General features: G+C 44.0%; 1 protein-coding gene across 6 annotated transcripts; it reads right to left on the bottom strand.

Annotated features, from left to right (window-relative positions):
* Positions 1-4,331: 4,331 nt before the first annotated feature.
* MTDH (metadherin) lies at positions 4,332-25,529 on the bottom strand. Of its 6 annotated transcripts, none has more exons than XM_032952945.2 (13): positions 25,006-25,529; positions 21,298-21,438; positions 20,589-20,664; positions 19,765-19,947; positions 18,633-18,695; positions 17,711-18,223; positions 16,622-16,717; positions 15,858-15,998; positions 12,730-12,860; positions 11,743-11,868; positions 10,723-10,890; positions 9,917-10,049; positions 4,332-6,474 (listed from the first exon to the last, which is right to left on the bottom strand). In XM_032952945.2, the coding sequence occupies exons 1-13, from the start codon at positions 25,351-25,353 to the stop codon at positions 6,398-6,400; spliced, it is 2,196 nt and encodes a 731-aa protein (XP_032808836.2). In that variant the 5' UTR covers positions 25,354-25,529; the 3' UTR covers positions 4,332-6,397. The 6 variants fall into 6 exon arrangements, with proteins under 6 accessions (XP_032808836.2, XP_032808839.2, XP_032808840.2 ...); XM_032952948.2 differs by having other exon boundaries at positions 18,633-18,692; XM_032952949.2 differs by having other exon boundaries at positions 20,595-20,664.
* Between the last annotated feature and the right edge of the window lie 1,551 nt (positions 25,530-27,080).

Genomic DNA, 27,080 nt, shown 5'->3' with positions numbered 1-27,080 from the left:
CTCCAGCGCTGTCCTACCAGACAGTCTCGCTCCCTTCACCTGATGAAGGCCGCTTGTGTTGTGGCCGAAACGTCGTGAGAATATTATTGTGTTATTTTATTTTATCAATTTATTATTTTATTCTCATTCTACGTGACTTTACCGAAAGAACCAAAGAAGATGAATCATTGCAGTCACGAAAGCTTTAAATCGAAATTTAACCGCCTCTACGGGGAGGGATTCCACACATCCTTAAGATCATTCAACAGACTTCGGGATAAGAAGGCTCAACTAATCGAGTCTCTCACCTTTCTGAAGAGATGCCGCGACTCTAAGGCTCTTTGTTCCTCTCACACAGCTTAAAAGCCGTGATCTGAACGTGGCTCTCTCACTCCAGCGCTGTCCTACCAGACAGTCTCGCTCCCTTCACCTGATGAAGGCCGCTTGTGTTGTGGCCGAAACGTCGTGAGAATATTATTGTGTTATTTTATTTTATCAATTTATTATTTTATTCTCATTCTACGTGACTTTACCGAAAGAACCAAAGAAGATGAATCATTGCAGTCACGAAAGCTTTAAATCGAAATTTAACCGCCTCTACGGGGAGGGATTCCACACATCCTTAAGATCATTCAACAGACTTCGGGATAAGAAGGCTCAACTAATCGAGTCTCTCACCTTTCTGAAGAGATGCCGCGACTCTAAGGCTCTTTGTTCCTCTCACACAGCTTAAAAGCCGTGATCTGAACGTGGCTCTCTCACTCCAGCGCTGTCCTACCAGACAGTCTCGCTCCCTTCACCTGATGAAGGCCGCTTGTGTTGTGGCCGAAACGTCGTGAGAATATTATTGTGTTATTTTATTTTATCAATTTATTATTTTATTCTCATTCTACGTGACTTTACCGAAAGAACCAAAGAAGATGAATCATTGCAGTCACGAAAGCTTTAAATCGAAATTTAACCGCCTCTACGGGGAGGGATTCCACACATCCTTAAGATCATTCAACAGACTTCGGGATAAGAAGGCTCAACTAATCGAGTCTCTCACCTTTCTGAAGAGATGCCGCGACTCTAAGGCTCTTTGTTCCTCTCACACAGCTTAAAAGCCGTGATCTGAACGTGGCTCTCTCACTCCAGCGCTGTCCTACCAGACAGTCTCGCTCCCTTCACCTGATGAAGGCCGCTTGTGTTGTGGCCGAAACGTCGTGAGAATATTATTGTGTTATTTTATTTTATCAATTTATTATTTTATTCTCATTCTACGTGACTTTACCGAAAGAACCAAAGAAGATGAATCATTGCAGTCACGAAAGCTTTAAATCGAAATTTAACCGCCTCTACGGGGAGGGATTCCACACATCCTTAAGATCATTCAACAGACTTCGGGATAAGAAGGCTCAACTAATCGAGTCTCTCACCTTTCTGAAGAGATGCCGCGACTCTAAGGCTCTTTGTTCCTCTCACACAGCTTAAAAGCCGTGATCTGAACGTGGCTCTCTCACTCCAGCGCTGTCCTACCAGACAGTCTCGCTCCCTTCACCTGATGAAGGCCGCTTGTGTTGTGGCCGAAACGTCGTGAGAATATTATTGTATTATTTTATTTTATCAATTTATTATTTTATTCTCATTCTACGTGACTTTACCGAAAGAACCAAAGAAGACCGTATATATTTTATATCAGACTAGCTTTACTACCCGGCTTCCCCCGGGACTTGGATTCGTGACGTCAGCAGGCACACTGCGTGACGTTGCCGCATGCGGGTGACATCACAGATGTGACGTCACCGCTCACTTGCCGTGCAAAATATATCCCGCCAAAACACAAAAGTCTATTTTTCTACTTTTTGCATTGGGTACAGTCTGGAAGCTACCCATACGCCAAATTTAAAGTTTGTTGCATGTCGGGAAGTATGCTAAACATTTCGAACAGACACATTCACAAATTTCCCTTTTATATATATCTAGATTTATTTAAAACAGAACAGAACATACAAAGGAAACAAATAGTTAGTAGTCAATTAATGAATTACGGTTCACAAGACATCTGGACCACCCTGTACACTGCTGGATCAGGTGACGTATGGTCGTATTGACCATACCTCACCTCGCTGGTCAGTATTGGTTGGTGCTGGAAATGAGAAGAAATTACTCAGTGGGCTCATAAATGCTCACCCCCCCCCACCACCACCACGCTCGCTAAGGACAGACACCATCCTCTGCAAGATCTGGAACTAAATCCACCCAGTTAGCGCTGGATCGTTCCAACTCGACTGCAGTCAAACTTGATTTGACTCTTTCGTGACTGCAGGAATTACTCTGTTTTTTTCCGGTAAAGTCACGTAGAAATAAGAAATTACATAATAGCGTACGACGTTTCGATTGCAACACAAGCAATCATCATCAGGTACAGAAGAGCTAAATTTAAGAGAGAGAGAGGAAACACATAGCCGTAGATATATAGACGGAGGAGCACACTAAATCAAACAGGGTTTAGCAAAATTTGGAAACCATATAAAGCAACACAGACGGTAGGTCAAAACACAATTAACGCATGGTCTGGCTGATTACGCTATTTAAAAGATTGTTAAATTGCAAGTTGTGTGAATTTTAAGAGAGTGATAGAATACAGACCGCATACACATATATAGAAGACATCCAAGCAGAACGAGTTAGCACAGAGACACATGAGGAGAGACACGCACACAGTGAGGCAGCATCTCAGTGTCGAGGCCTCAAATAGACAGAGAACGGCGGGGCTTGGACTGAGAGACAATGGGACACAAATCGACTGCAGTCCTTCGACATGCGATGCCAAAGGCGCTTTCTTGGCATCCGATGCTTCGACTTTGTCGTAAATATCACCGTCATTGCATCTTCGACCGGTGTCCCCGCGACCGAGAGCCGAGTTCGAGGGTGAGACGGCCACGGGGTGCCACTTTGTGGGCGCGTGGCCCACGTCTCGACGCGCAAAACTCCAGCAGCAAATCGCGCTTCACCCCGGCTGGCGGTCGACGTTCGGAGTGAGGACTGCGACCCTCAAAGGAGTGGCGCCACCCCCGTGATTCATGGATGAAACAAATCGCTCGAGACGCCGGTGTATGGCAGCAAGAGGGAGCAGTTGATGCGAATGCTGCCGCAATGAGTCACGTTCGGTTGCAACTGTCTTCGCGATGTACGAATTGAACGGGAGGTGCAAGGGAGTGGTGGCGGATGGCAGAATTGACGACCAAATTCACGTTTCACCCTTTGCACGACGTTCGTTATCATAAAAAAAGTATTCTCAGACCTTATACAGTTGTATGCGCATTTTGGAGATCCAGAGCGTGGCGGACGGACACTTGCATATTATATTCGCGGTGGCGAGATGTTAACTACCTCGCCTGGTATGCAAGAGATATTGGGTTTGATCCAGACCCTGACGCATGTCCATTTGGACATGGCATGTTCTCCCCGTAGTATCGTGGATTTTTCTCCGCCTCCTCCGGTTCTTCCCACCACATTTAACAACAAACATGCGCTGTAGAGTATTTATTTGGCGGCTATAAATGTCCACACGAGCCAATTCGTTGAGCTTTCATTTGTGGCCAGGTCGCTTCTGAAAATATATATATATAGCTCAGTGGACCTTGCCTGGTAACAGAAGTGAATACCCTATCAAATTCCTCCAGGATAAGTAGGTACAGTATTCGGATTGTGAATCCTTTCGGAGCGTGGTCGAGTTAAAATGTACTCCCACCGCGCCGTTCCGGCGTCGTATTCCCACCGCTGGCGGATCGAAGTGTTGGGAGGATGCAGTATAAGAGCACAGCACATGTTAAAGCGTCGAAGGGGATATTGCCGCAACCGCCCTCTGCTGACAAACGTAGCCAGAGGTCACGAGCCTACAGTGTTTATGCACGCTGGTGACTCACCAAAGCGCTCGTCAGACGGACTCAAAACTCTGCACAGCTACCGAGAACTGACGACACAGGGTGCATTCCGGGTGAGTTTTCCACATCCCGCCGTTGCATCACACTCTAATACAGGTTGTCGTCACAACGTAATCCTGTCTCTCATAAGGAGGCTTGCGCATTTTTTCAGAAGTTAAAAAGTGTGATGTTTCCTTGCGATTATTGAAATCTGTTAAATTAAAGAATCCAATTCTATTGTCGTTTTATTTTTCCTTTTTGCATGTTCAATGTCCATTGGCAGGGTTATAATTGTATTAACTTTGGCTATGGATGGTTTGACATATTTCCACCCTGCAAAAGGGATCTAACGCTCCGTGCAAACCACGTGATGACGCTGCCTCACACGCCAATGCAATTGAAGGTAGCCAAAATTGAAATACAGACAAGTTCAGAGCCGTAAAATGTAAGTGAACACGAAAAAAGTTTATTCTAATAAGTTTCAAGTTATCACAAAATTAGCAAAAAAAAAGACAATGGCTTGAAGAAACCAATTATTAATTACCAGTCTTTAAGGCGGGTAAGGGCAGTAAATAAGGGCTTTAAACTTGCACGTTTCAACCTCCCCCCTAAATTCCAGGCGACAATACTAAACTACATACACATAATAGACTGAATGGTCAAAAACATTACACTTGGCTAATCATACGAAATCCAACTATTACATCTCCTACCATTATATATCCACATTTCAGCAACCCGTTTATGAAGTTCTATGTGTGTGCGAGACATTACGAACCACATTTCCTTTGTTGCACTTAAAATCATGAGTTTTTATTTGTTTGTTTTTTTGCATCAAGACAAACATGTAATTTCATGTGGGGTGGGGTTCAAGACTCATCTGACCCAAGAAACATGATCCACTACATAGAATGAAAGATTCCAACATCACCCATAGCCAAATGGGCTAATAAGAGCCTCTTGTTACAGATAAGCATGTTTTTTTTTCTCTCCAACTGCACTACATAAAGGTGAATCAGCAAACGAGCGTGGTGAATGTGTTCCAAATAAACACGACTGTGTTGCTCCCCAGCAAAGCTCTGTACCCACATGGCACTCGGGCAAGCCTCTGAAATGACCTCTAATACACGTGGTATTTCAATTGCCATTACTTCGTTGTATACATCCGAATGTACAATACAACCACACAGCCCTCTCACACGGCATCTTTAATGTTAAACGCCTAATACTAAGCTGGAAAACAAGTGGCCGCAAACATGTCATCTATATATTTCATAACCAAAACATACTTTAAAAGTTATCACAAACTTTATTGCAATAGAAATTAAAAAAAAAATCAAACTACGAGAAAATTAACGAACCAAATCTAACGTGTCAAAGTATTACGTAACGTACTACTGCAATTCCAAAAAAAAACACAAGAAATTATTTGAAACAGAAATTATAGGTCAAGCATAGTCTATGCAATCTAAGTGCATTTCCCCAGATGTGTTAATGGTATGAAAAACCACTGATATCTACTTTAAATTGACAGACTTGACAATATGAATTTATGAGCTTATCTGTTAACAGATATTTGGCAAAGGGAAATAGAGTAAAATGGAACATTTCAAATGATACTAAAACATAGGGGTGAATAGTGGGATACTTAAGGCATTACACCAGCCAGCTTGAACAAAGAAAACCAGACAACCGAGGATCTAAGATTTGGAGAATATCCTTAGCTTGTTCAGAACTTGTGACAACAAATGGTGCAATTCGTGGAACGAGTAGTCCTCATATGATGGACATAGAAATTTCAGTTCAATTCATTACAAGCTATTTATGGCATAATATAAAAAAAAGATTTTCTGCAGCATATATCTTCAAAAAGTGTCACCCTCAAATAGGTATTCCATCAATACCTCTTCGTCATGGAAACCAACACCAATGACGATGAAGCCTCAAGGATTTTCTCAGTGGAAAGAAGCCAATAGAATGGTACAATGCATCCAGCAATAAAGATCAAACGAAGAAGGAAAGGCATTTGGTTTGTCGGTATAAAACTGCACATATCATACAAGGGTAGGGTGCAGATACATTACATAAACCACCTGGGGTCAAGTAAGTAAGAGCCTTATTACTTGTGCCATGTCCTTACGAGAAAACCTCGGGCATATTTCTTTTTTATTTGCATGATCGTCAATAACAAGGGAAGGAACTGTAAATATGAAGCAAGCACCTTGCACGTTTAAGCCACTGTCGGCTGTTGCATCCACCTCGCTTGTGTAAAAGCACAATGCCCCACATTTGCTAATGGTTATTGATAGTGGCCCCCTTTAAACTTGCAGATCACGGGCCGGTCATTATAATCCGCCATTCACTGTGAGCCCTTTAGATTGCAAGTTCCAAAAAGCCAGTTGCCATGGCCCTCATTTCGTTTCCATCACAAGGCTTTCACTCACAGTGAACCCAGGAGGTTTTAACACTGTTATCAAAACCTTGCGTATAAGAAAATAGCCCTTTTGTAATCAGATCTCTCTCCGAGCTTTTTTCTTTCCTGCCTTCTTAGCTTGCTTGACACCCTCCCAGTTTTCTTCAGCTTGACCTGCAATGGAGCAAGAAGGCACTGGCGGTTTAAGAACTCTCCAGTTTATAGCTGTTATACACTTAAAGACAACAGTTCAGCCAGTGGAAAAACATCAACATGCAAGGGGGAAGAAAATACACTATTACCATCATGACATTCCCACGCCTGTTTTTACCTAGAACAAAAATGTTCGAAATATTTTAATACATTTAATGTTCATGTTGGTAAAGTCAAAAAAAGCTCAAGTCAAATTATTCAAGTATAGCCCTTTGTCCATCCACTGCTGGATGAGCGCCTCAACACGCAGGTTGTGTGTGGGGGGTCAATTTGAACATACTAATTATATTCTTGGTTCTTTCAGTAAATTCACGTAGAAGGGAAATAATAAAATAATAAAAATATAAAACAATAAAATTCTCACGACGTTTCGACTGCAACACAAGCAATCATCATCAGGTGTGAAAACCACAGCAATAACATTTTCTTGCTGTGGTTTTCACAAATTTTCTTGCTGTAGTTTTCACACCTGATGATGATTGCTTGTGTTGCAGTCGAAACGTCGTGAGAATTTAATTGTTTTATATTTTTTATTATTTTATTGTTTCCCTTCTACGTGACTTTACCGAAAGAACCAAGAATATTAATCCATGCAGTCACGAAAGCTTTAAATAAAAAAAATACTACTAATTGTTGGGAGTTATTTTTACCATAATTCATGGTGCTACTCAGTACAAGTTGGTGAAGGTGTTGTGCTCTCCACCTTCTATCCGTACTGACCAGCGTGAAGGTGAGGAGCAGCAGAGACCTGATCGTACAGAGCAGGGCTCAGCAACCTGTGCCTCCAGAGCCGCATGCCGCTCTTTAAGGACTGATTTCGTCAGGTTATTTACATGCACTGGCGGCTACCGAATTAAAAAAAAAAGTCTCCACTTGTTATTTTTGTTACCAATGCCTGCAATTCGTTTGCTTGTTGTATTGCCCTCTGCTGCCCACCATGTCACCCAGCAGCCCTATGACAACCTGTTTGAGCACGGTGGGCACCCAGACCCAACGCTTCTTTGGCTTCCGATATCCGACAGGATCGGTAATATTAGGGGTGATTTGGTCATCGCTAGCACAGATCTAATTACAAATGCTTAATTCGAAATTCTATGCATGATTTTCACAGCATAATTAACCATTCATTTTAAAGCCCATTCACAATTTAGACCATTCAGCCATGAAACTATGAACGAAAAAAGTATATACTTTTCCACCACAGAGATTTTTATGAACTTTTTTTAACAAGTGGTGCAAGTGAATTGCCACAGTTCATCAGCAATGCTGCTCCCGACTGAAGCCCTTCAAGCGACAAGCGAACGGGTCCCAACCCCGTCTTTTCCACTGCAGAAATCGAAGCAGCAGCCGGCAGGGCAATTGGAATGCATGAGAAGGGACATTCAGCACAATGCACCAGTTCAAGGTAAATTTTAACAGTCTGATTCAAATGCAGTCACTTGTTCATCTGGTGGTCAGTCACCTCTCCTTATCGCTCCTCTATCGCTACCACCATGGTTACCAGTCCCGTAAACTTCACCCCATTGATTCTTCCACCCGTGTTGAGGACTCGGTCTACCATACTGTGTTCGGCCACTACACTGCAGTACAAAAATCACTTCCCTTTTCTGCTTTTTTTCCACCACGTTGGTCAACTTTAAAATTCCTTTCCATTGTAATTTTTTGACCAAGTTCTAATCACCTTGCTGGATACAGGAAACATTAACTCTCATCCATTGCAACATTAATGGTGCTGTTTGTTGCTGGCCATTTGGCATTTTAGAACTCTGTAGACCTATGTGTTTGATAACTGTAATTTACAACAAAAAAACCCCCATCATTTCCACAAATCAACAACTTACCCTCTCGCTCTGGGCTGTAACCAAAACCACAATGCAAAGCGAAGAGCAACACAAACCCTAAACGTCATGGGACCGTTTTTGCCAGTATCAAGGTATGAAAAATAAGAATAGGGTTTTACCCTTTTTGGCAATAAAACAGTTGTGTTAAGATCTTGACTTAAAGCTTTCGTGACTGCAGTAATTCATATTCTTTGGGTCTTTCGGTAAAGCCACGTAGATATAACAAATAATACAAATAATAACAATATCACGAAGTTGTGATCGCAACACAAGCAATCGTCATCAGGTGAAAAATATAGCGGGAGAGCTGCTAAGAATATATTCTGTTGCGATCGAAACGTCGTGATATTATTAATTTTATCATTTATTCTATCTACATGGCTTTACCGAAAGACCCAAAGAATAAGGTGTTAAGATGTTCAAGCAACAAATAGATATTAATCGCATGTACTTTTGGTGAATATGCAAATAAAATATTCTCTGGTAACACATGCATTGTCTTTGAAACTGATTGACCGATACCAGAGACAGCCTTCTTAATGGCCCAGTCTCACCAGTGTCACACCAGACAACGCCAAAAGCTGAAGAGTACAAAGACAATGCAGGTATCTCCGCATTATAGCGCGAGTTGAGCAGCTATACCTTTCCTTTAAAAAAAGGTATATATTTGGTGCTTGAACATCTACACACCTGTTTTGCCTGAAAGGGTAAAAACCTATTCTTATTTTTCAAACCCTAAACCGTAGCACACAAGTAAAAGGCGACTGTTGTTACAAGTCACTCAAGTTTCATCCACAGTTTTGTATTTTGAACTTTTCATATTTAACCTGTGCCTGTAAAATGTGCGATGAAGGTGAAAATCGTTTGATCAGTTCTTTATTTCTTCACTGTTCTGCTGTTAAAATGACCCAAGGTTCAGCAATGACGCTTTGTTCAAACTCACTTATTCAAGCCCGCGATTAATGGAGTAAAAAAAATGCAAAAGGAAATTATAATTATTCCATTAAAATAATGATTCAGTTGAACGAACAACATGCCACTGACAGTTTGCGACATCCTTATATTTAACAGTTGCGTCATGCATCACAATGAGTTACTTGAGAATGGCATTAAACCTTGTCCTCAATGACATTTTATTCCGATTAAAATCACCGAGTGGATTAGCTGTTCATGTTTATTCTATTAACCATTAAGAGCACTTATCACATGAGGCAAGCAATCTGTGTTTTAATTGCACCACAAGTTATGGGGGCATTGCTTCGTCAGACATAGCCAATTTGTGCAAGAGCAGCTAGCATTAGGCCAGCAGGCAAATTGTAATTTGCAGTTCTGAAAAAACCACTGAAGACTGCTGCAAGTGCAATATATAAGAGCTTGCTCTCGGCTTGTTCAAATTGTTTGATAATTATCAGACTGTGCGACAACCCGAGTTTGGCATTTGTCCTGTTGAATCAATGACGCCCACACAGTTCTTTATTTTAAATGTCTGCTCACATTTAACATGATTGTAGACATAGTGGGAATACAGTGCAGGGACTGCAGCTAAACTATAATCCACTCACCCTCAGTACCCAGTGATCCACTCTCCCCCCTGCTCGGCAGGAGTGATTCGGGTTCCAAAAAGACAGAAGCCACAGACTCGGAGGGTCTGGGTGGCTCTTCAGAAGCAACTTCAGTCTCCACCGCCAGCGCAGTCTGTGAACATTTAAGTAAGCATCAACATGTAAACTATTATTCGACGTGTCTCTTCCAAAGGTAAGCATGGCTGGACCAGATATTTTAACTTGGCACTGCCCACTCTACGTCCCGCCTCCTTTCACCAACTTGCACTCACCAACAAGGTCATGTTCGGTGAAATAAAAAATACCCAATGACCGACATGGTATGGGGGAGGCCTTCATCCAGCAGTGGATAAAGAAAAGGGCTGCGATTTACGATTACAATTATTATATTAAAAACTACTTAAACTAAATGTTTTTTTAATATTATTTTACCAGATAATGGGTCCACTGAGCTATGTAGCTCTTTTTCAGAAGCGACTTGGCCACGAATGATAGCTCAACGAAGCGGCTTATCACGTGGAAATTTATAGCAGCCAAATACTCTAAAAGCACGTTTCTAAATGTGAGGCGGAAAAACCGGAGGACCCGGACAAAAAATCCAAGCGACCAGGGGGAGAACATGCAAACTCCAAATATTCAGGCGTCAGGGTTGGGATCGAACCAGGCGAGGGAGTTAACATCTGGCCACCGCGGTGCCATATAAACCGGACATCCACAGAATAACTAGACAGCACGGATTCCAAAACACCGCTTTCACTTTAAAAGCGTTCACATCATCTGGAAATGATCGCTCTTTGCGGACCCACCTTTTGCACCACGCTGATGGGGGGCAGCGGCGGGGACGGCGTGGCAGCCGCGACGGGGGGCAGAGGTACGGCCTCCGTGACGAGCGCCTCGCTGCGGTTCACAGCCTCCTCCGCTTCCGGCGGCCCAGCAGCCTCGACTGCCTCAACGCCATCAACATCACCCACTCCCTACACAGGCACAGTCCACACAACCCCGTCGGTTACGCATCCTGGCCGCGGAAGCGCATCTGAGAGGGCGCGATGCGGCAACCGTCTTTAGCCATCGAACGAAGACGGTCACTGCATCGCGTGCTCTTTAAGATGCACTTCTGCGGCCGTCTGGAACGCTCTTCCTTCTGATATTAGGAAGCCACTGGGGCTATGTACTTTTAAATCATCTAGATTGAAAACGAATTTCTTTAGAACTGCTTTTGTGCTTAACTTGCTATCCTTCTCCCGCACACCTGAATAGCACAGTTGGCTACGTACGGTGCAAAAGTGCAACATACATACATCTCCAGTGAGCGTCATAAGGGCATCCGAGTACACAGTTTACATGTATAAGAGGCTTCCTCTCCAGTCAATACCGAATATTTTTAATGTCGATGACGAAACTACTACACTCTCTGTGAATTTGCTCTTTACTATAATATCGGTATATTTGTTCTCCCAGTTAAATGTACAATAATATTTGTCCATTATGAGTCTTGGCTTCCTCTGTTCCTTTTCCCTTCCACTTTTCGAAACATCGATAGTTTCTGTGGGCATTCGCCATCACACCTAGCCCTGTGTCCAAAACACTTTCGTTTCTGTCTCTCTATTATGGTGTACGGCCTAACTTTGTGACCACTCTCTAGCAGTACACTTTCGTTTTTCTCCAGAACCATATTTTTACTCCACTGTTTGCTGCTGCCTAGCATCAAGAGGCCAGCGGGTACAACAAAGCAAGCACGCGTTGAGTGTACAGCAACGCGCAAAGACGAGCCCGAATTGAATTCACCAGCTCAGCAGCCTTTAACGCCCGAGTGCGTCTCTCCTTACCTCCTCTGCGCCTGTGGCCTCATCGGAGGTTTTGTTTTTCTTCTTCTTTTTCTTGTTCTTCTTTTTGGGTTTCGCTCCCGTGGTTTGCTGCGTTGCCTCCGACTTCTCCTCGTCATCCGGAGAAGCCTCAAGATGCAAAAAAAAAAACAATGACTGGCATTCGTGGAACTCACTGCATATCACTCGTAAAAAATAACACTCAAACGCAGGTAATAATAAGGGGCACAGAGGGATGCTTTGAATGTCGTTTAGTGTCAAAAGAACCTTCAGATCCATGCTGTCAAAAATCAACTATTGCAATGACTAAATGTTCACAACATTTAGTCATTAACAAAAGCAAGTACGCATTGGCTGAAAGGTAAATATGCCAATGTCGGTAAATGTACAGCCCTTTGTCAGTCCACTATTGGATGAAGGCTTCCCCATGCTGTGTCAATAATGGAGGTTGTCTGACCATACTCCACCACCTGGTCAGTGCGAGTTGGTAAAGCGGAGGGGGGGGGGCATCATGGCTGGTTCAGACATCATTTGAAACTGATGTTAGCATTGGCTGTGCCTTGTACTCAGCTCACTGGGTTCACATCGCTGTGTGCTAGTCGCTGGATGGAACAAAAGAAAATGCAATATCATAATCATCACTCTGCACGTGTGCTCGGCTAAATAGTCAACATGCATAACTGTGCACACATTTTGCTTTAAAGCTTTCGTGAATGCAGGGATTCATATTCTTGGTTCTTTCGGTAAAGTCACGTAGAAGGGAAACAATAAAATAATAAAAATATAAACACACTTGATGATGATTGCTTGTGTTGCAGTCGAAACGTCGTGAGAATTTTATTGTTTTATATTTTTATTATTTTATTGTTTCCCTTCTACGTGACTTTACCGAAAGAACCAAGAATATGTGCACACATTATAGGCACTGCTCAACAGATGTTTGTGACCGCTCCCCGGGGTGACCCCGTGTTCTCGTGCGCAAGGGCTTACCTTTCCATTCTCTCCCTCCATCGCCTCCGTCTCTGGGGCCACTTGAAGCGGAGGCTCCACCGGGTTTGAGGCAGCCCACTCCTCTTCTGGGAAACTCCAGTCCGGATTTTGGACGGACGATTTAAAGTCACCTGTTTGAAAAATCACATTTGAACAAAAGAATGTCCCCACCCCAGTTAATGCATGGCACGATCATCATTATCATTATCCATGAGCAATCGACTGTTGCATCCATCTAAACAATGCTACCAGGTACCAATCCACCAAAGCACCTGCAAACCAGCTGATGTCATCTCCATCTCCACGACCATATTGCTTTGCTCCCATGCAACACTCATCGGCACCTGCGATAACATTCAATAATCTGTTTAAACTCCCCGCAAAATTATAGTAAACCTAGATGATAATGGCTATGTTGTTATATTGTCTTGAGTACAGTGAGGGAAAAAAGTATTTGATCCCCTGCTGATTTTGTACGTTTGCCCACTGACAAAGAAATGATCAGTCTATAATTTTAATGGTAGGTTTATTTGAACAGTGAGAGACAGAATAACAACAAAAATCCAGAAAACGCATGTCAAAAATGTTATAAATTGATTTGCATTTTAATGAGGGAAATAAGTATTTGACCTCCTCTCAATCAGAAAGATTTCTGGCTCCCAGGTGTCTTTTATACAGGTAACGAACTGAGATTAGGAGCACACTCTTTAAGGGAGTGCTCCTAATCTCAGCTTGTTACCTGTATAAAAGACACATGTCCACAGAAGCAATCAATTAATATGAATCCAAACTCTCCACTATGGCCAAGACCAAAGAGCTCTCCAAGGATGTCAGGGACAAGATTGTAGACCTACACGAGGCTGGAATGGGCTACAAGACCATTGCCAAGCAGTTTGGCGAGAAGGTGACAACAGTTGGTGCGATTATTCGCAAATGGAAGAAACACAAAAGAACTGTCAATCTCCCTCGGCCTGGGGCTCCATGCAAGATCTCACCTCGTGGAGTTGCAATGATCATGAGAACGGCGAGGAATCAGCCCAGAACTACACAGGAGGATCTTGTCAATGATCTAAAGGCAGCTGGGACCATAGTCACCTAGAAAACAATTGGTAACACACTACGCCGTGAAGGACTGAAATCCTGCAGCGCCCGCAAGGTCCCCCTGCTCAAGAAAGCACATATACATGCCCGTCTGAAGTTTGCCAATGAACATCTGAATGATTCAGAGGACAACTGGGTAAAAGTGTTGTAGTCAGATGAGACCAAAATGGAGCTCTTTGGCATCAACTCAAATCGCCGTGTTTGGAGGAGTAGGAATGCTGCCTATGACCCTAAAAACACCATCCCCACCGTCAAACATGGAAACATTATGCTTTGGGGGTGTTTTTCTGCTAAAGGGACAGGACAACTTCACCGCATCAAAGGGACGATGGACGGGGCCATGTACCGTCAAATCTTGGGTGAGAACTGCCTTTCCTCAGCCAGGGCATTGAAAATGGGTCGTGGATGGGTTTTCCAGCATGACAATGACCCAAAACACACGACCAAGGCAACAAAGGAGTGGCTTAAGAAGAAGCACATTAAGGTCCTGGAGTGGCCTAGCCAGTCTCCAGACCTTAATCCCATAGAAAATCTGTGGAGGGAGCTGAAGGTTCGAGTTACCAAACGTCAGCCTCGAAACCTTAATGACTTGGAGAAGATCTGCAAAGAGGAGTGGGACAAAATCCCCCCTGAGATGTGCGCAAACCTGGTGGCCAACTACAAGAAACGTCTGACCTCTGTGATTGCCAACAAGGATTTTGCCACCAAGTACTAAGTCATGTTTTGCAGAGGGGTCAAATACTTATTTCCCTCATTAAAATGAAAATCAATTTATAAAATTTTTGACATGCGTTTTTCTGGATTTTTTTGTTGTTATTCTGTCTCTCACTGTTCAAATAAACCTACCATTAAAATTGTAGACTGATCATTTCTTTGTTAGTGGGAAAACGTACAAAATCAGCAGGGGATCAAATACTTTTTTCTCTAACTGTATCTATAAAATGAACCAACACAACTTAAAGCGCTAAAATATTATCTGCTACTCTGTTGTCAGCGTCGACCATCAGCCACATCCTGCCCAAGCCCACTTACTTTTCTTAACAGTGAAAGTTACGTCTTTAACCTGCATACATCCTCTCAGCCATCCGTCCGTCTTTCCGTCTCTTATACCGTAAGATATAAAATGTATAAATGTGTATATAAATGCTATTTGCCTCAATCCTGTGCCTTTTATCTGATGTGCTTGTTTAAAACACAGACAGCAATTGCCATGGCACATGCAGGCGAGCAATTCTGAATCAACTTTGGCCAACTACCGATTGTGAAGCGCTAATGCACTCGAAAAAAATAACTATAATTTGTGCATACATTTCATTGGACAAGTGGCAATTTGTTTATTATTTGAGATTACAGTGTCATACTTTTGACACAAAAGCACCCTTTACAGATGTTTCCAAACACCGTGCTCATACAGCAGCTCAGAATGTCACCTTTAATTATAATTTTTGGGCAAGTAGCCTCCCCTCTGCTCTCTATAATAAGACTTTAATAACTTATCTTAGTCTGCATCTTCATTTAGACTTGTTAACTTCAGTCTTTGTTGGTTAGTCATAGCTATTATCACACGCTCGATCATTTTCGTCCACCTGTAGTCATCATTGACTAAAAATAAGAAAAACACTTTTTTATGAATATATTTTCTTTGGGACCTTTTTGCCAGTATATGGCAATAAAACAGGTGTAAAGATCTTCAAACACCGGATACCTTTTGCAAGGCATCAAATCTGCGTTGACCACACATACTTGTGGCAAAGCATGATAATATATACATTGCTTTGAAACTAAATTGGCCTAAACCAGCAAACAATGCGTATATTATCGCTTTGTTTGCATGTGTTGCCACAAGTATGTGTGGTTAATGCAGCCTTGACGCCTAGCAAAAAGGTGTCTATTTGGTGTTTGAACATTTTAATACAACTCCCGTTGTATTGCCAGAAAGGGCGAAAACCTCTAATTATGTTGTTGCATCGTTTCGATACTGGCACATGAATATATATTTTCACCACGGATTTAAACCCCGCCCCCACCTTCCACGCTCCAGGCGTCATCAACAAGGGGTGGGACGGCGGTGGTGGCCCCACCGGCTCCAGGGGCCCAGCCTGGGGGAGGAGCCAGGGGGGCGGCAGCTGGAACAGACACCTGTGCTGCCGCTGCCTTGTCTGAGACTCCTGCGCGCGGTGGGCACACGTCCATTTGATTTAAATTCAGCTCTGTGCGTCCACAAACATGCGCAGGCATCTCGTGACGCGCAAGCACGGTAACGTATGTATGTATGTATGTAAGGATGTTGAACTTCTTTTGCACCGTACATAGCCAACCGTGCTAAAAACAGAGGTGCGGGGGAAGGACAACAAACTTAACACAAAAAGCAGTTACAAAATAACTTAATTTTCAATCTAGAATTAAAAGGCACGCATCATGTCCTGCTCGAAAACTCAATTTCAAGAAATGTCAAAAATTATGAACACATTGTTTTTCTCAAATAAATCTCAAAATCTTTCCGATACTTATGACTTTCTTTGTTTGGAAAAGGTAAAGGTGCAGCCCTGCAATTAGATTTGCTAATACCACTGCTGGTAGAAGGGCATCCATAAGAGTGAGCTTAAGAGAGCCCCTCTAGCAGATTTTTGGCCTACTCTTCCATGCTGACCAAATGTTTGTGAAGAGGTGGGAGAATGCACACTTTATCCCATCATACGTGACCTGCAGATTTACTTTGTTCTGAATAAGGTTCCCAATATTTGACGAATGTCATGTGCACAACATAAGAGTAAAATAATGGTGCTGCTACCTGGCTTGGTCGCTTTGATCAGCTGGGCTGGCATGACGCTGAAGCTCAGGTGCGGAGGCTTTGGGGCAGCTACAAGCTCAGCATTATTCCACGTGCCTGCCAAGTAGCAATGAGTGTATTCAATTGCAATTTCAATGGCAAAGGGCGCTCATAATGTGCACACAATATGTACAAAAACATTACCATTGATTTATTGAATACCATGTCATTTTGCTTAAAATTTGAGAACCAAAACCAGGAAAAGCATGAGCAATAAACCAAAACAATTTTTTTTGGTAAACTTTCTAAATGCATGAATTCATCTAGAGGGTGAAAAAAACATTAAATTGGTTTGTTGTGATTACTTTCTAGACACCGATTAATGGATGGAAGAATTATGATATATTTGAAAATAATCGAACCACAACTGATTTACTGAAACAAGGTCTATTTTAAACATCATTATCATTCCGATATTGATGGACTTTCAAATATTTCTGCATCCGTTCTACTTTTAAGTTGTGTTTTTTTGAGAAATAAAAATGGTTCAAGAATGAGCCCCTGTTTACATGGCACCCAACTGGACATCTGTGAAAATGAGCTTAATAGCTCATCGGATTCCTCCAGTGTAAATGATTCTGATTCTTTCCTATGCAGACGGCCACATTGACAACATGGCACCGAGGGTGGTACCAAAGACAGTTTACATTCTAAAGATCTAAGACTAATGTATACAATGGTTAAACGTGTAAATCCTTGTGATTTAGCAAATGCAGTATAATGTCGAATATCCAACCCATTGGGAACTGAGGTATCGGTGGATATGTAAAAAGGATGCATATGTGCACATCTGTAAAAAAATTACGCTTACAACCACATGAATAAAACGCAAACTGCTTTCAACATGGGAAAGGCTTAGCTGCTTTGGAAGTAAGCAAATGTACATGAGAATATGAACACACTGCTGCGTGTGAAAAGGTGAGATATGTGAACATGTACAGTTACACCAAGCACAAACACCACACTGGGTGCGGGCATATTTTTTTATGGCCGGATATGCGATGCTCTCATTGTAAAGACACAAATAAAACCATGCACTTTGCCACTCACCCATGTTGGCAAAAACGTCGTCTTCGCCGCACACCCTGGCGGGCGGAGGCACAGGGCCCGGCCCAGCCCACTCGCGATGGACCCCGCTAGCCTCGGCCGGCGTGGGGCCCCACACCGAGGCATCGGCCGTGCCGTTGACCCCGCTGCCCTTTTCCACGGCTCCCCCGGGAGGAACGGCAGTGACGACGGCGGCGGTGGTGGAGGCGGTGACGGCGGTGACGGCCGTGGCGGCGGCGGCGGCGGCGGCAGGAACGGAAATCAGCGCGGGGCCACCGTCTACGCCGCTCCCCACAGCCCAGCCCGGCACACAAGCATTCAGAGCGGCCCGGGCAGTGGCGGTGGTGGTGGTGGTGGTGCTCTCAGCATCCACACACGGCGTTCCGCTGGGGGCAACCAAGCCACTGCCGGTGCCGCTGCCCGACGCCCATCCTGGTTCTGCCCAAGCAGAAGCAGTGGGAACCCTTCCGGCTTGAGTTGGCACCCAACCCAGGGTGCTGCTGCCGCCGCCACCACCTACGGAGAAGCATCGTAGAGTAGAATTGCAATGTACAGCGTACGAAAGTGTCAGAATTGGTTTTGCATGCGTTGTGTAAAGGTGTAAATTCTAAATTAGTGGCAACATCAAGTGCTGTATGCAGAGAGTGCATTATAATGTACAGTGTATTATAATTATTGTCTTCATTAAGGTAATACACATATATTGTGTGCTTTACAATATTGTATTGGGTTACAATTACTCTGAAAATAAATAATCTATGTTCCCCACATTAAACACCATGAAATATCACAGTCTATGAAATTTTTTCTTTAAAAACTGCCGTTACAATCCCTTACAAATTAAACTAAAACGAGATATTGGTGTATTAAAAAAAACAAGCTCATAAAAAAACTTTATCCCAAGAATAATGAGAGTCAGTAATACCATTTATGGCGACGAGAGAAGGCTTTGGATTTGGGCTTCCTTCCCGGCGATGGGCGTGGTCTGCTACAAACAAGTAACAAAATACGAGCACTCTTAATAAATATACACGAAATGCACAAGAGTAGAATGAAATGCGCAGTGTTATCTTCAGCAGTCTCATTTTCATTTGTGCTAAACAGGCCGGCATTTTCACAACAAGGCCACTGCAAATTGATCCTACTGCTGTTTATTGACACAGAGGCAAATGCAGCTATATTTTACAGTGCTTGACTTTAAGCAAACACAACTTAAAAATCGTATCTAGCCTGAAGGCCAAATATTTTGAAATACCTTTGGCGAGTCACATATAAACATGCACTTCAGTCATTTCAATCACTCCAAGTGACCAATAATTAATGTCTGTAGGCCAATTCAAATGGGTAGGCTTCATCATACATACACACACATTTATATAGTGCCTTAACCAAGGCGCTGTACAGTCAACTATGGTACGAGATGTTTGGCGAGCTGAAACGTGACGAGTGGAAGGGACATGTAAAATGAGGCGGTGGTGACGATGCATGGAATAAACAAAGTTGGAAATGAGATGAGTGGATTGATGATGGGTGACCATGGGGAGTTGGAGACAGGGAAGGCGTTAGTATGAGTGGGGAGAAAAACAAGGAAGGGTGGGCAATAGATAATTTTAAGAGAAGAGCGGAAGGTAGTGAGAGTGATTCATGTGGCCCATGTGGCTGCTGGCCACGTGATATTATGTTGTAAGCCTTATCCAACCCTTCCACCATACGCTACCCACCAATGAGCTAAGGTTTTCAGTATTATCATCAACCACTGGTAATCCAATCCTGAATTAAGGCCTTCGCAAGCCACCATATCTCATGATCCTGATGTAATAAACCATCTAGCACAAGAGTTAATTTTATCGCTCCATCTCCTTGCACTGTCACTCCATCATTATTCTTGACCATCAGCTAGTGACATGTCTTGCCCATGCCCACCGAGTTATGGCATAAGAAAGCACACCAACCAGTGTCAAATTTAAACAAAGCCAAGGACAAATACACAAGGTGCGTCAGACATTTTATTTAGTGTTCGGGAGCACCAGTAAGTTCGCATCCCTCGGCTCGGATACCTGCAGAGTTGTATGGGCGGCTTCGCTGCACGGCTGCAGCAGGCTTTGCAAGCCCATCGGGAATACTGGCGGCAGAAGTCGACGGGAGCACGGGTGGGGTGAGCTGACCCGGCTGCTCCTTTCCTCGCTTCTCCTTTTTCTGCTGCCGCTTTTCACGCACGCTCACTTTCGTCTCCCAGTTGCCTGCAAGGTATCGACAAGGAATGTTTAGTGAACGTTTTCATAAACGTTGCTTATTATGGCAGTTAGGAGTGGAAGACGGCAGCCTTCACACGGGCCACTCTGTTAAGAGAGAAAGCAGGACGCAAGCTACTAACGCGGCGATCGAACATCGATCTCCCGGGTCTCGAGAGCAACAACACAAACACATTACAGCAGCGGCAATGGTTTTCCAGAACCGTGATATACTCAAACTACTGCATACGTTATCGTAGTTGTGCCATGTGACTCTTTCAATGTGTTTCGAGTGGTATTGTTTGCTGTTCCACATGTACCATATGCTGTCCAGCATGCACTGTGCTTCTTAAATAATTTTTTTTATTTCATGCAAAGGATGCCATAAACAGCTTAAAAAAAACATGACAGATAACAGCTTTCACAGTTAACAGATTTTAAAACTCGTGCTCAACAGTAAAAAAAGCAGAAATGTTACACCCACGTGTTTCCTGATATATTCCTAAATAAGAACAATTCCACAAAAAGTTTGAATGTAAATTACCCAGCTGTGGTTAACTAAAATGGAAAAACGGGAAATTAATTTTCAATCAGTGAACAATAGCTAATTGAAATAATAGGCACCAGACAATTCCATCACTGAATCATACCCTCACTTGGTTCATCGTCTTGCAAGTCGGACGAATGCTTCTGTTCTGCTTTTGACTTTTTCTTTGCCTTCTTAGTCTGTGCCAGGATATAATAAAAAAACGAGAAAAAATTCAGACATTGGTATGCTGGTCAAGGTCGGCTACGAGGCATAACTGCCACATTAAAAACCAACAATACCAATGCAAATGCAAACCCAGCCAAGGTTACCGCAATGAGTCTGCATATCTTTGATAAGAACACAGACGTTAAAACGTTTTATTTTACAGGCCCGACTTACCGTAGAAAATAAATTGGAAACTTTTGTTTCTGAACTGTGTTAATGCACTCTAATTTCTAATACATGACCTTATCACTGACATGACTCTTAGTGTGCAGTACTTTTTAAACTTTTGTTATGAACAGAGCTAACAAACAAGTTAGTTTTTAACAATGAACCGTAAACCGCTCTGTTAGAACGCCATTGTATTAAGTGCAGATGTTCACTGTGTTAAATTTCAGAACATAACAGGCCTCAAGGACACGTACATTTTCCATTATATTTATTGATTTAAAGTGTAATGACTAAATTCAAGAACACTGCCTTTTAGTGATCACAATGTGTTGCTCAATAAGCTTGGTTACATTGTCATGTATTATGCATCTCTTGGACAGTCGAGGCATTGCTCCAGGTTACAAATGGGTCCTTTGGAGACGAAAAAAAAGGATTACCTTCTCTCCCGTTTTCTCGAGTTGCGACGGAGAGGCGGGGCTCCTGACAGCGGAGACTGGGGATGATCGTCTCTTTTCCACAGCTTCTCTTTCAGACTGGGAAGTCATCGCCTTCCCATTAACCTGCTGCTTTGTCACCTGCTACACACGCACGCCTAATTAAAATCTGTCCTCGTTAGGAGCGGTCACACCAGTTGTCTCCATCTCATACATGCGCACGGGCGACAAGCCAATGCATCTGTAAATTGCGCCAAAACGTAGGGATAAATCTGGGTTGGCTTAATTGGTAAACCATTGTTGAAAGTTATTTGTAGTTATGTTGCAATGAATGCGGACAGCATAAGTGACCTTTCCTCTGTGTTACTCTGTCTGGCGAGGATGCAATGTATGTAGGACGAGAAGGCAGAAGAAATAGTGGGAAGTGGTGTTGCACTCATGCTGTGGTTGCCACGTGAGGGGACTAAAACAACCATTTCACATGTGCTCAAATGCGATATCAAATAAACCACGCAATTTCATATCTGCTGTCCGTGTCAGAATGTGCTTAATATTTCGACTGCTTCCATATAAGCATCCATCAAGGGCTCCTCGGTGATAATAACAACATTTGTGACACACAAAAAATAAGATCGTAGCAACCCACGAAGATATTTTGAATTTGCAATTTTACATGTCAGGTTCAAATACAATGTGAACAATTATGACATTACACATAGAAAGGTCAGGAAAGACACATGAAGATGATGATAAAAGCAACCTTGATTTGCCAAATTTGCCAAGATACGAATTAAAACACTGCTACATTCACAAATAATTTTAGTAGGTTGACTACTTAGTCCGTGACACGGCCCTTATACATGACACGACAGCCATGACATCTTCAAACATATTTTTATGCCCAACTTCCTGTACAGTATATGAACCCTACTGCTGTATAAATAGCACAACCAGTTCAACCATTCCTTTTTTGTTAACGACCACAGGTCAAGGAAACGAACTCTGCTGTCAATTCCTCAAAGTTGGCGTTATCTCATCGACCAGACTTTAACTAAAGAATTCGAACACAAAACTGCATATGGTGGCACGTTGGCCAATCACAATCAGCCAAAGCAAATTTCTAACCAAAGTACATGCGATGTTGTGTAAATGCACGTGGATGCAATGAGCACGCCATGCCGAATGAGTCGGCCATGTAATTCTACACCAGGTGTACTCGGCACAATAAATGCTTAACACCGTTAAAAGCCACAAGAATTCCCGCACGGAAATGCAAATACAGTACTGTATCACAGAATGAGCATGCCTGGACTATGTACAAACATGCCCTATTCAAGACGGAACACCGTTGGATCATGCCAAGACCCAAGCTTGGACAAATGTGCACACGTGTCCCATTCAATTGAACGGGGTCACCGTGTTCTCATCGCTCGTTGAATACACTGGTCGTATCCGCTTTAACAAACAAAAAAAGTGGAGCAGTCTTGTTAATGTGAACACCACAGAGCACGCTGCTGTCAAAACGTGGCATTTTCCAACTTCAGTGTACGTGCACGGCCCTGGTGTCGATTCACTGCTAGATGAGGTCCTCCCCATACTCTTCGGGTGATGGAAGTTTTTTTGTTACTGTAATTCACGACGCAGGTAGAGGGTGCAGCTTGGCAAATTGAAGGTATTACAACAAACGTGGCAGCATACAAGTACAGGACAATTGAATGTTGCTGCACTGCCCACTACAGCCCATCACACAGACCCGCAGGCCTCTGGGCAATATGTTTGTGAATGGTTGTAACCCATCATCCGGGCTAAAACCTGCTTTGCTTCCGAGATCGATTATCAAAATCACCCAGCACCAGGACTGCACTATACAGTAATCGGATAGGTCGATGATTAGAAAATATTTAATGTTGGAAACCGTGGACATTTCTCGTTCCGGTTAAGTGACAATCGCGTAGCCAAATGTGTTCATCGTCGGTACGCATCTACACGACAAGACTTCCACGTTCCTTCTAGGTTCCTGTTTCATGGACAAATGTGCCCCACACAACATCCAGTTGGTTGGCTTTAACGTAGCAAGCGTTTACACCCAATCGTGATATTGCACTCATTCTGACAGATCCTATTGTGGGAAACGACGATGATGAGATAGGGTAGAGTTTGGGACGATGGCACCATTTCTGTACGATGTTGTACACGTGTCAATTCGCCGCTTGATGTGGCATACGCACGCCACGTGAGTCACGGCGGTTATTTTGAGCATACTTCACCACGCTGATTGATGATGACACGAATGATGTTGATTCATTTAATGAAGATACCAATTACATTTAGGAAGACGACTGACGGTGGTGATAATAATGACGAGAATGAAAATAATGATGGTTCATGGCACCAGTTATGTTGTATAACGATTACCGTACGACGATATAATGGGATCAAAACGATGTAAATACGAATACAGTAATTATTGAGATAATTTTGTGGCGAGTGACAATTACTTAATTGGGTGTGTTGAAGTTTGCACGAATGATGAGGCCACTTAAGACGATCGTACCAGACTGTACATGACACAAAAAAAAACAGTGATGATAACGATGAATAAAGCGAATAATTTGTCTAACAACCCACATTGAGGGGGTTTGTCTGGTATTCAACAGCTACTATTAGGTAACCATGTATATTCCTATAAAAAACAATTTGGTTATAAGAAAAACATGTTTTTTTCCATTAACACCAGGCCCCCATGGTGTAAAAATGTAGTATTTAACCCTCATTAAACTTTCTCTCGTCCCTATTTGTGCTCTTAAGAAGGGCAATTGCCCGAAACGTCACCGATTATATGTATTATTTTAAGGTGGTGGCGGTGTTGTTCACGAGTTTGTTCAGCGACTCGTTCCTTGCGCGTTGTGTGCACCCACTGCCAAACGCCACAAAATAACGAAACGAAATCACGCACGGCGCTCCGTTGTACCGACAACGTGGCACACCGAAAAGCCCTTAAACACAGGGGGGCCGCAAACTCAACACTGTCAACGTTGGGTCACAGTGCAGTGCCAATACCTTTACAATACCAACACCAACATCATCATCATCGGCAGCAGCAGCAAATGGTCAATCCACTGCTGGATTGAAGGCCTCCCAAAACCACACCTTTGGCAAATCATGACGATCCTGGTTAACAAATGCATCTTGGCACATTCGCATTAAGAGCGAATCTCATCGCCCAGGCTTCTCCGCGTGCGATACCTGAAACGTAAACTACAACGTGCTTTGGGCATTACATTGGAAGGCTGGGGGGGGGGGGCACGTAGATTATAGTAGTTAGATAAGCAGCCTAAGAGGCGATGTTCAAAAAATTGTTAATCAAAGTGGGCTTGGGCAGGAGGACAACGTCGTGTCTGGATGGGCCGACGGTTGATGGCCGCTGGTCAAGGGGCAGCTCAGGGAGGTTAACGCGCACGATGGAGGGAGGTGGTGGTGGTGAAGGAGGAGAAGGAGGAACGTGAAAAACCGAGGAGATGGAGCGATGGAATGAGATCGTGGCCAGGTTACACGCGCGACAATGCGAGAGATGGCGACGGCGTGGTGTGGAGGGCCTTCATCCAACAGTGGAGTTGGCCGACCCACGGCTCATAGCTGCTACTGCTAATTATACGTTAACACACAAAATCACACGCGCACACACACACAAATATAATGTAATCCACTCGCCTTGACTGCAGCTCGCTCCTTCCTCTTCCTTACACTCGCCTCGTCTTGCGGAGACCGCGGGGCCCCGCCACCAGGCCGCGCCTCATCCCCGTCCTCGCCTGTCCGCTCTGCGGGAACGGGGCCGCCTTTCCTGGCGGCGGCGAGGCCCCTCTGACGGCCTCCCCCTCGCTGACCTCGGCGGCAGAGAACGACCGAGAAGATGACGAACGCCGCCACCGCCGCGAGCCCCAGGCCCAGCCACGGGAGGCGGGCTCCGTGAGTCCCGAGGAGGCGCCCCGCGTCGGCGGCGAGACGCTCCCCGGTGGAGCCGAGCCACAGGCTGAAGCTCTCGGCCCAGGGGCCACGCATGGCGCCTCCTTCCTGCGTCTCGTCGTCTCTTTAATTAACCTCTCTGCTGCTGCTTCTTCTTCTCGTTGTTCCTTCTTCTTCTCCTCCTCCTCCTTCGTCTACTCCCGACGCGGCTTCCCCCCCCACCCCGACTACTCTACATCCCGTGGGCACGGACTACGTGGCCTGACGCTGCCCCGTGGTGACTCTGATGAGAAGTGGAGGGGGGGGGGTGATGCTGAGCCACTGTTAGCACTGCCCAGACACCAACGGTGTTGTACTGTGTTGCTGTGCACACAGTGTGTACTGTGTGTGTACACTATGGGTGTACTGTGTGTACTGTGGGGGTGTACTGTGTGTACACTGTGGGTGTACTGTGTGTGTGTGTACTGTGTGTGTACACTGTGTGTGTACTGTGTGGGTACACTGTGTGTACTGTGTGTACACTATGGGTGTACTGTGTGTGTACACTATGGGTGTACTGTGTGTGTACACTATGGGTGTACTGTGTGTACTGTGGGGGTGTACGGTGTGTGTACACTGTGGTTGTACAATGTGTGTACTGTGTGTGTACACTGTGGGTGTACACTGTAGTTGTACTGTGTGTATACTGTGTGTGTACTGTGTACACTATGGTTGTACTGTGTGTACTGTGGGGGTGTACGGTGTGTGTACACTGTGGTTGTACACTGTGGGTGTACACTGTGTGTGTACACTGGGTGTACTGTGTGTACACTGTGTGTGTACTGTGTGGGTGTACTGTGTACAAGGTGTGTACTGTGTGTGTACTGTGGGGGTGTACTGTGTGTACACTGCGGTTGTACTGTGGGTGTACTGTGTGTACACTGTGTGTACACTGTGGGTGTACACTGTGTGTGTACACTGTGGGTGTACACTGTGGGCGTACTGTGTGTGTACTCTGGTTGTACTGTGTGTGTACACTGTGTGTACTGTGTGTACACGGCGGGTGTACTGTGTGTACAATGTGTGTACACTATGGTTGTACTGTGTGTGCACTGTGTGTACACTGTGTGTACTGTGTGTGTACTGTGGGGGTGTACTGTGTGTACACTGTGAGTGTACTGTGTGTGTAAACTGTGTGTACTGTGGGTGTACTGTGTGTGTACACTGTGTACTGTGGGTGTACTGTGTGTGTACACTGTGGGTGTTCTGTGTGTACACTGGGTGTACTGTGTGTACACTGTGTGCACTGTTGCTGTACTCTGGGTATACTGTGTGTACACTGGCTGTACTGTGTGTAAACTGTGCGGATACTGCGGTTGTACTGTGTTTACACTGTGTGTACTGTGTGTGTACACTGTGTGTACTGTGTGTGTACACTGTGGGTGTACTGTGTGTGTACACTGTGGGTGTACTGTGTGTGTACACTGTGTACACTGTGTGTGTACACTGTGTGTGTACACTGTGTGTGTACTGTAGGTGTACTGTGGGGGTTCTGTGTGTACACTGCGGTTGTACTGTGTGTGTACTGTGTGTACACTGTGGGTGTTCTGTGTGTATACACTGTGTGTACTGTGTGTACACTGTGGGTGTTCTGTGTGTATACACTGTGTACTGTGTGTACACTGTGGGTGTTCTGTGTGTACACTGCGGTTGTACTGTGTGTGTACTGTGGATGCACACCCACGACAAATACACAACGATGTAATAATGTGTCTGTGAATATCCTGTGCCAACTTCTCATTCGCTGTGTGTGTGTTAACCACCTAGATACTCTACACTGCAGT

The sequence above is a fragment of the Petromyzon marinus genome, chromosome 12 (assembly GCF_048934315.1).
Source record: "Petromyzon marinus isolate PM22_M1 ecotype Great Lakes invasive population chromosome 12, UKy_Petmar_22M1.pri1.0, whole genome shotgun sequence".
Taxonomy (NCBI): domain Eukaryota; kingdom Metazoa; phylum Chordata; class Hyperoartia; order Petromyzontiformes; family Petromyzontidae; genus Petromyzon; species Petromyzon marinus.
Note: the sequence above shows the minus strand (reverse complement) of the source record. Positions and strands in the feature narration are given on the sequence as shown.

Coding starts and splice junctions, on each gene's coding strand:
- MTDH (XM_032952945.2), bottom strand. CDS start 25,353: ATGCGTGGCCCCTGGGCCGAGAGCTTCAGCCTGTGGCTCGGCTCCACC. Junction 19,948..20,588: donor AGACGATGAACCAAGTGAGG/GTATGATTCAGT, acceptor GATACCTTGCAG/GCAACTGGGAGACGAAAGTG. Junction 6,475..9,916: donor TGGATCACTGGGTACTGAGG/GTGAGTGGATTA, acceptor GCTCCATTGCAG/GTCAAGCTGAAGAAAACTGG.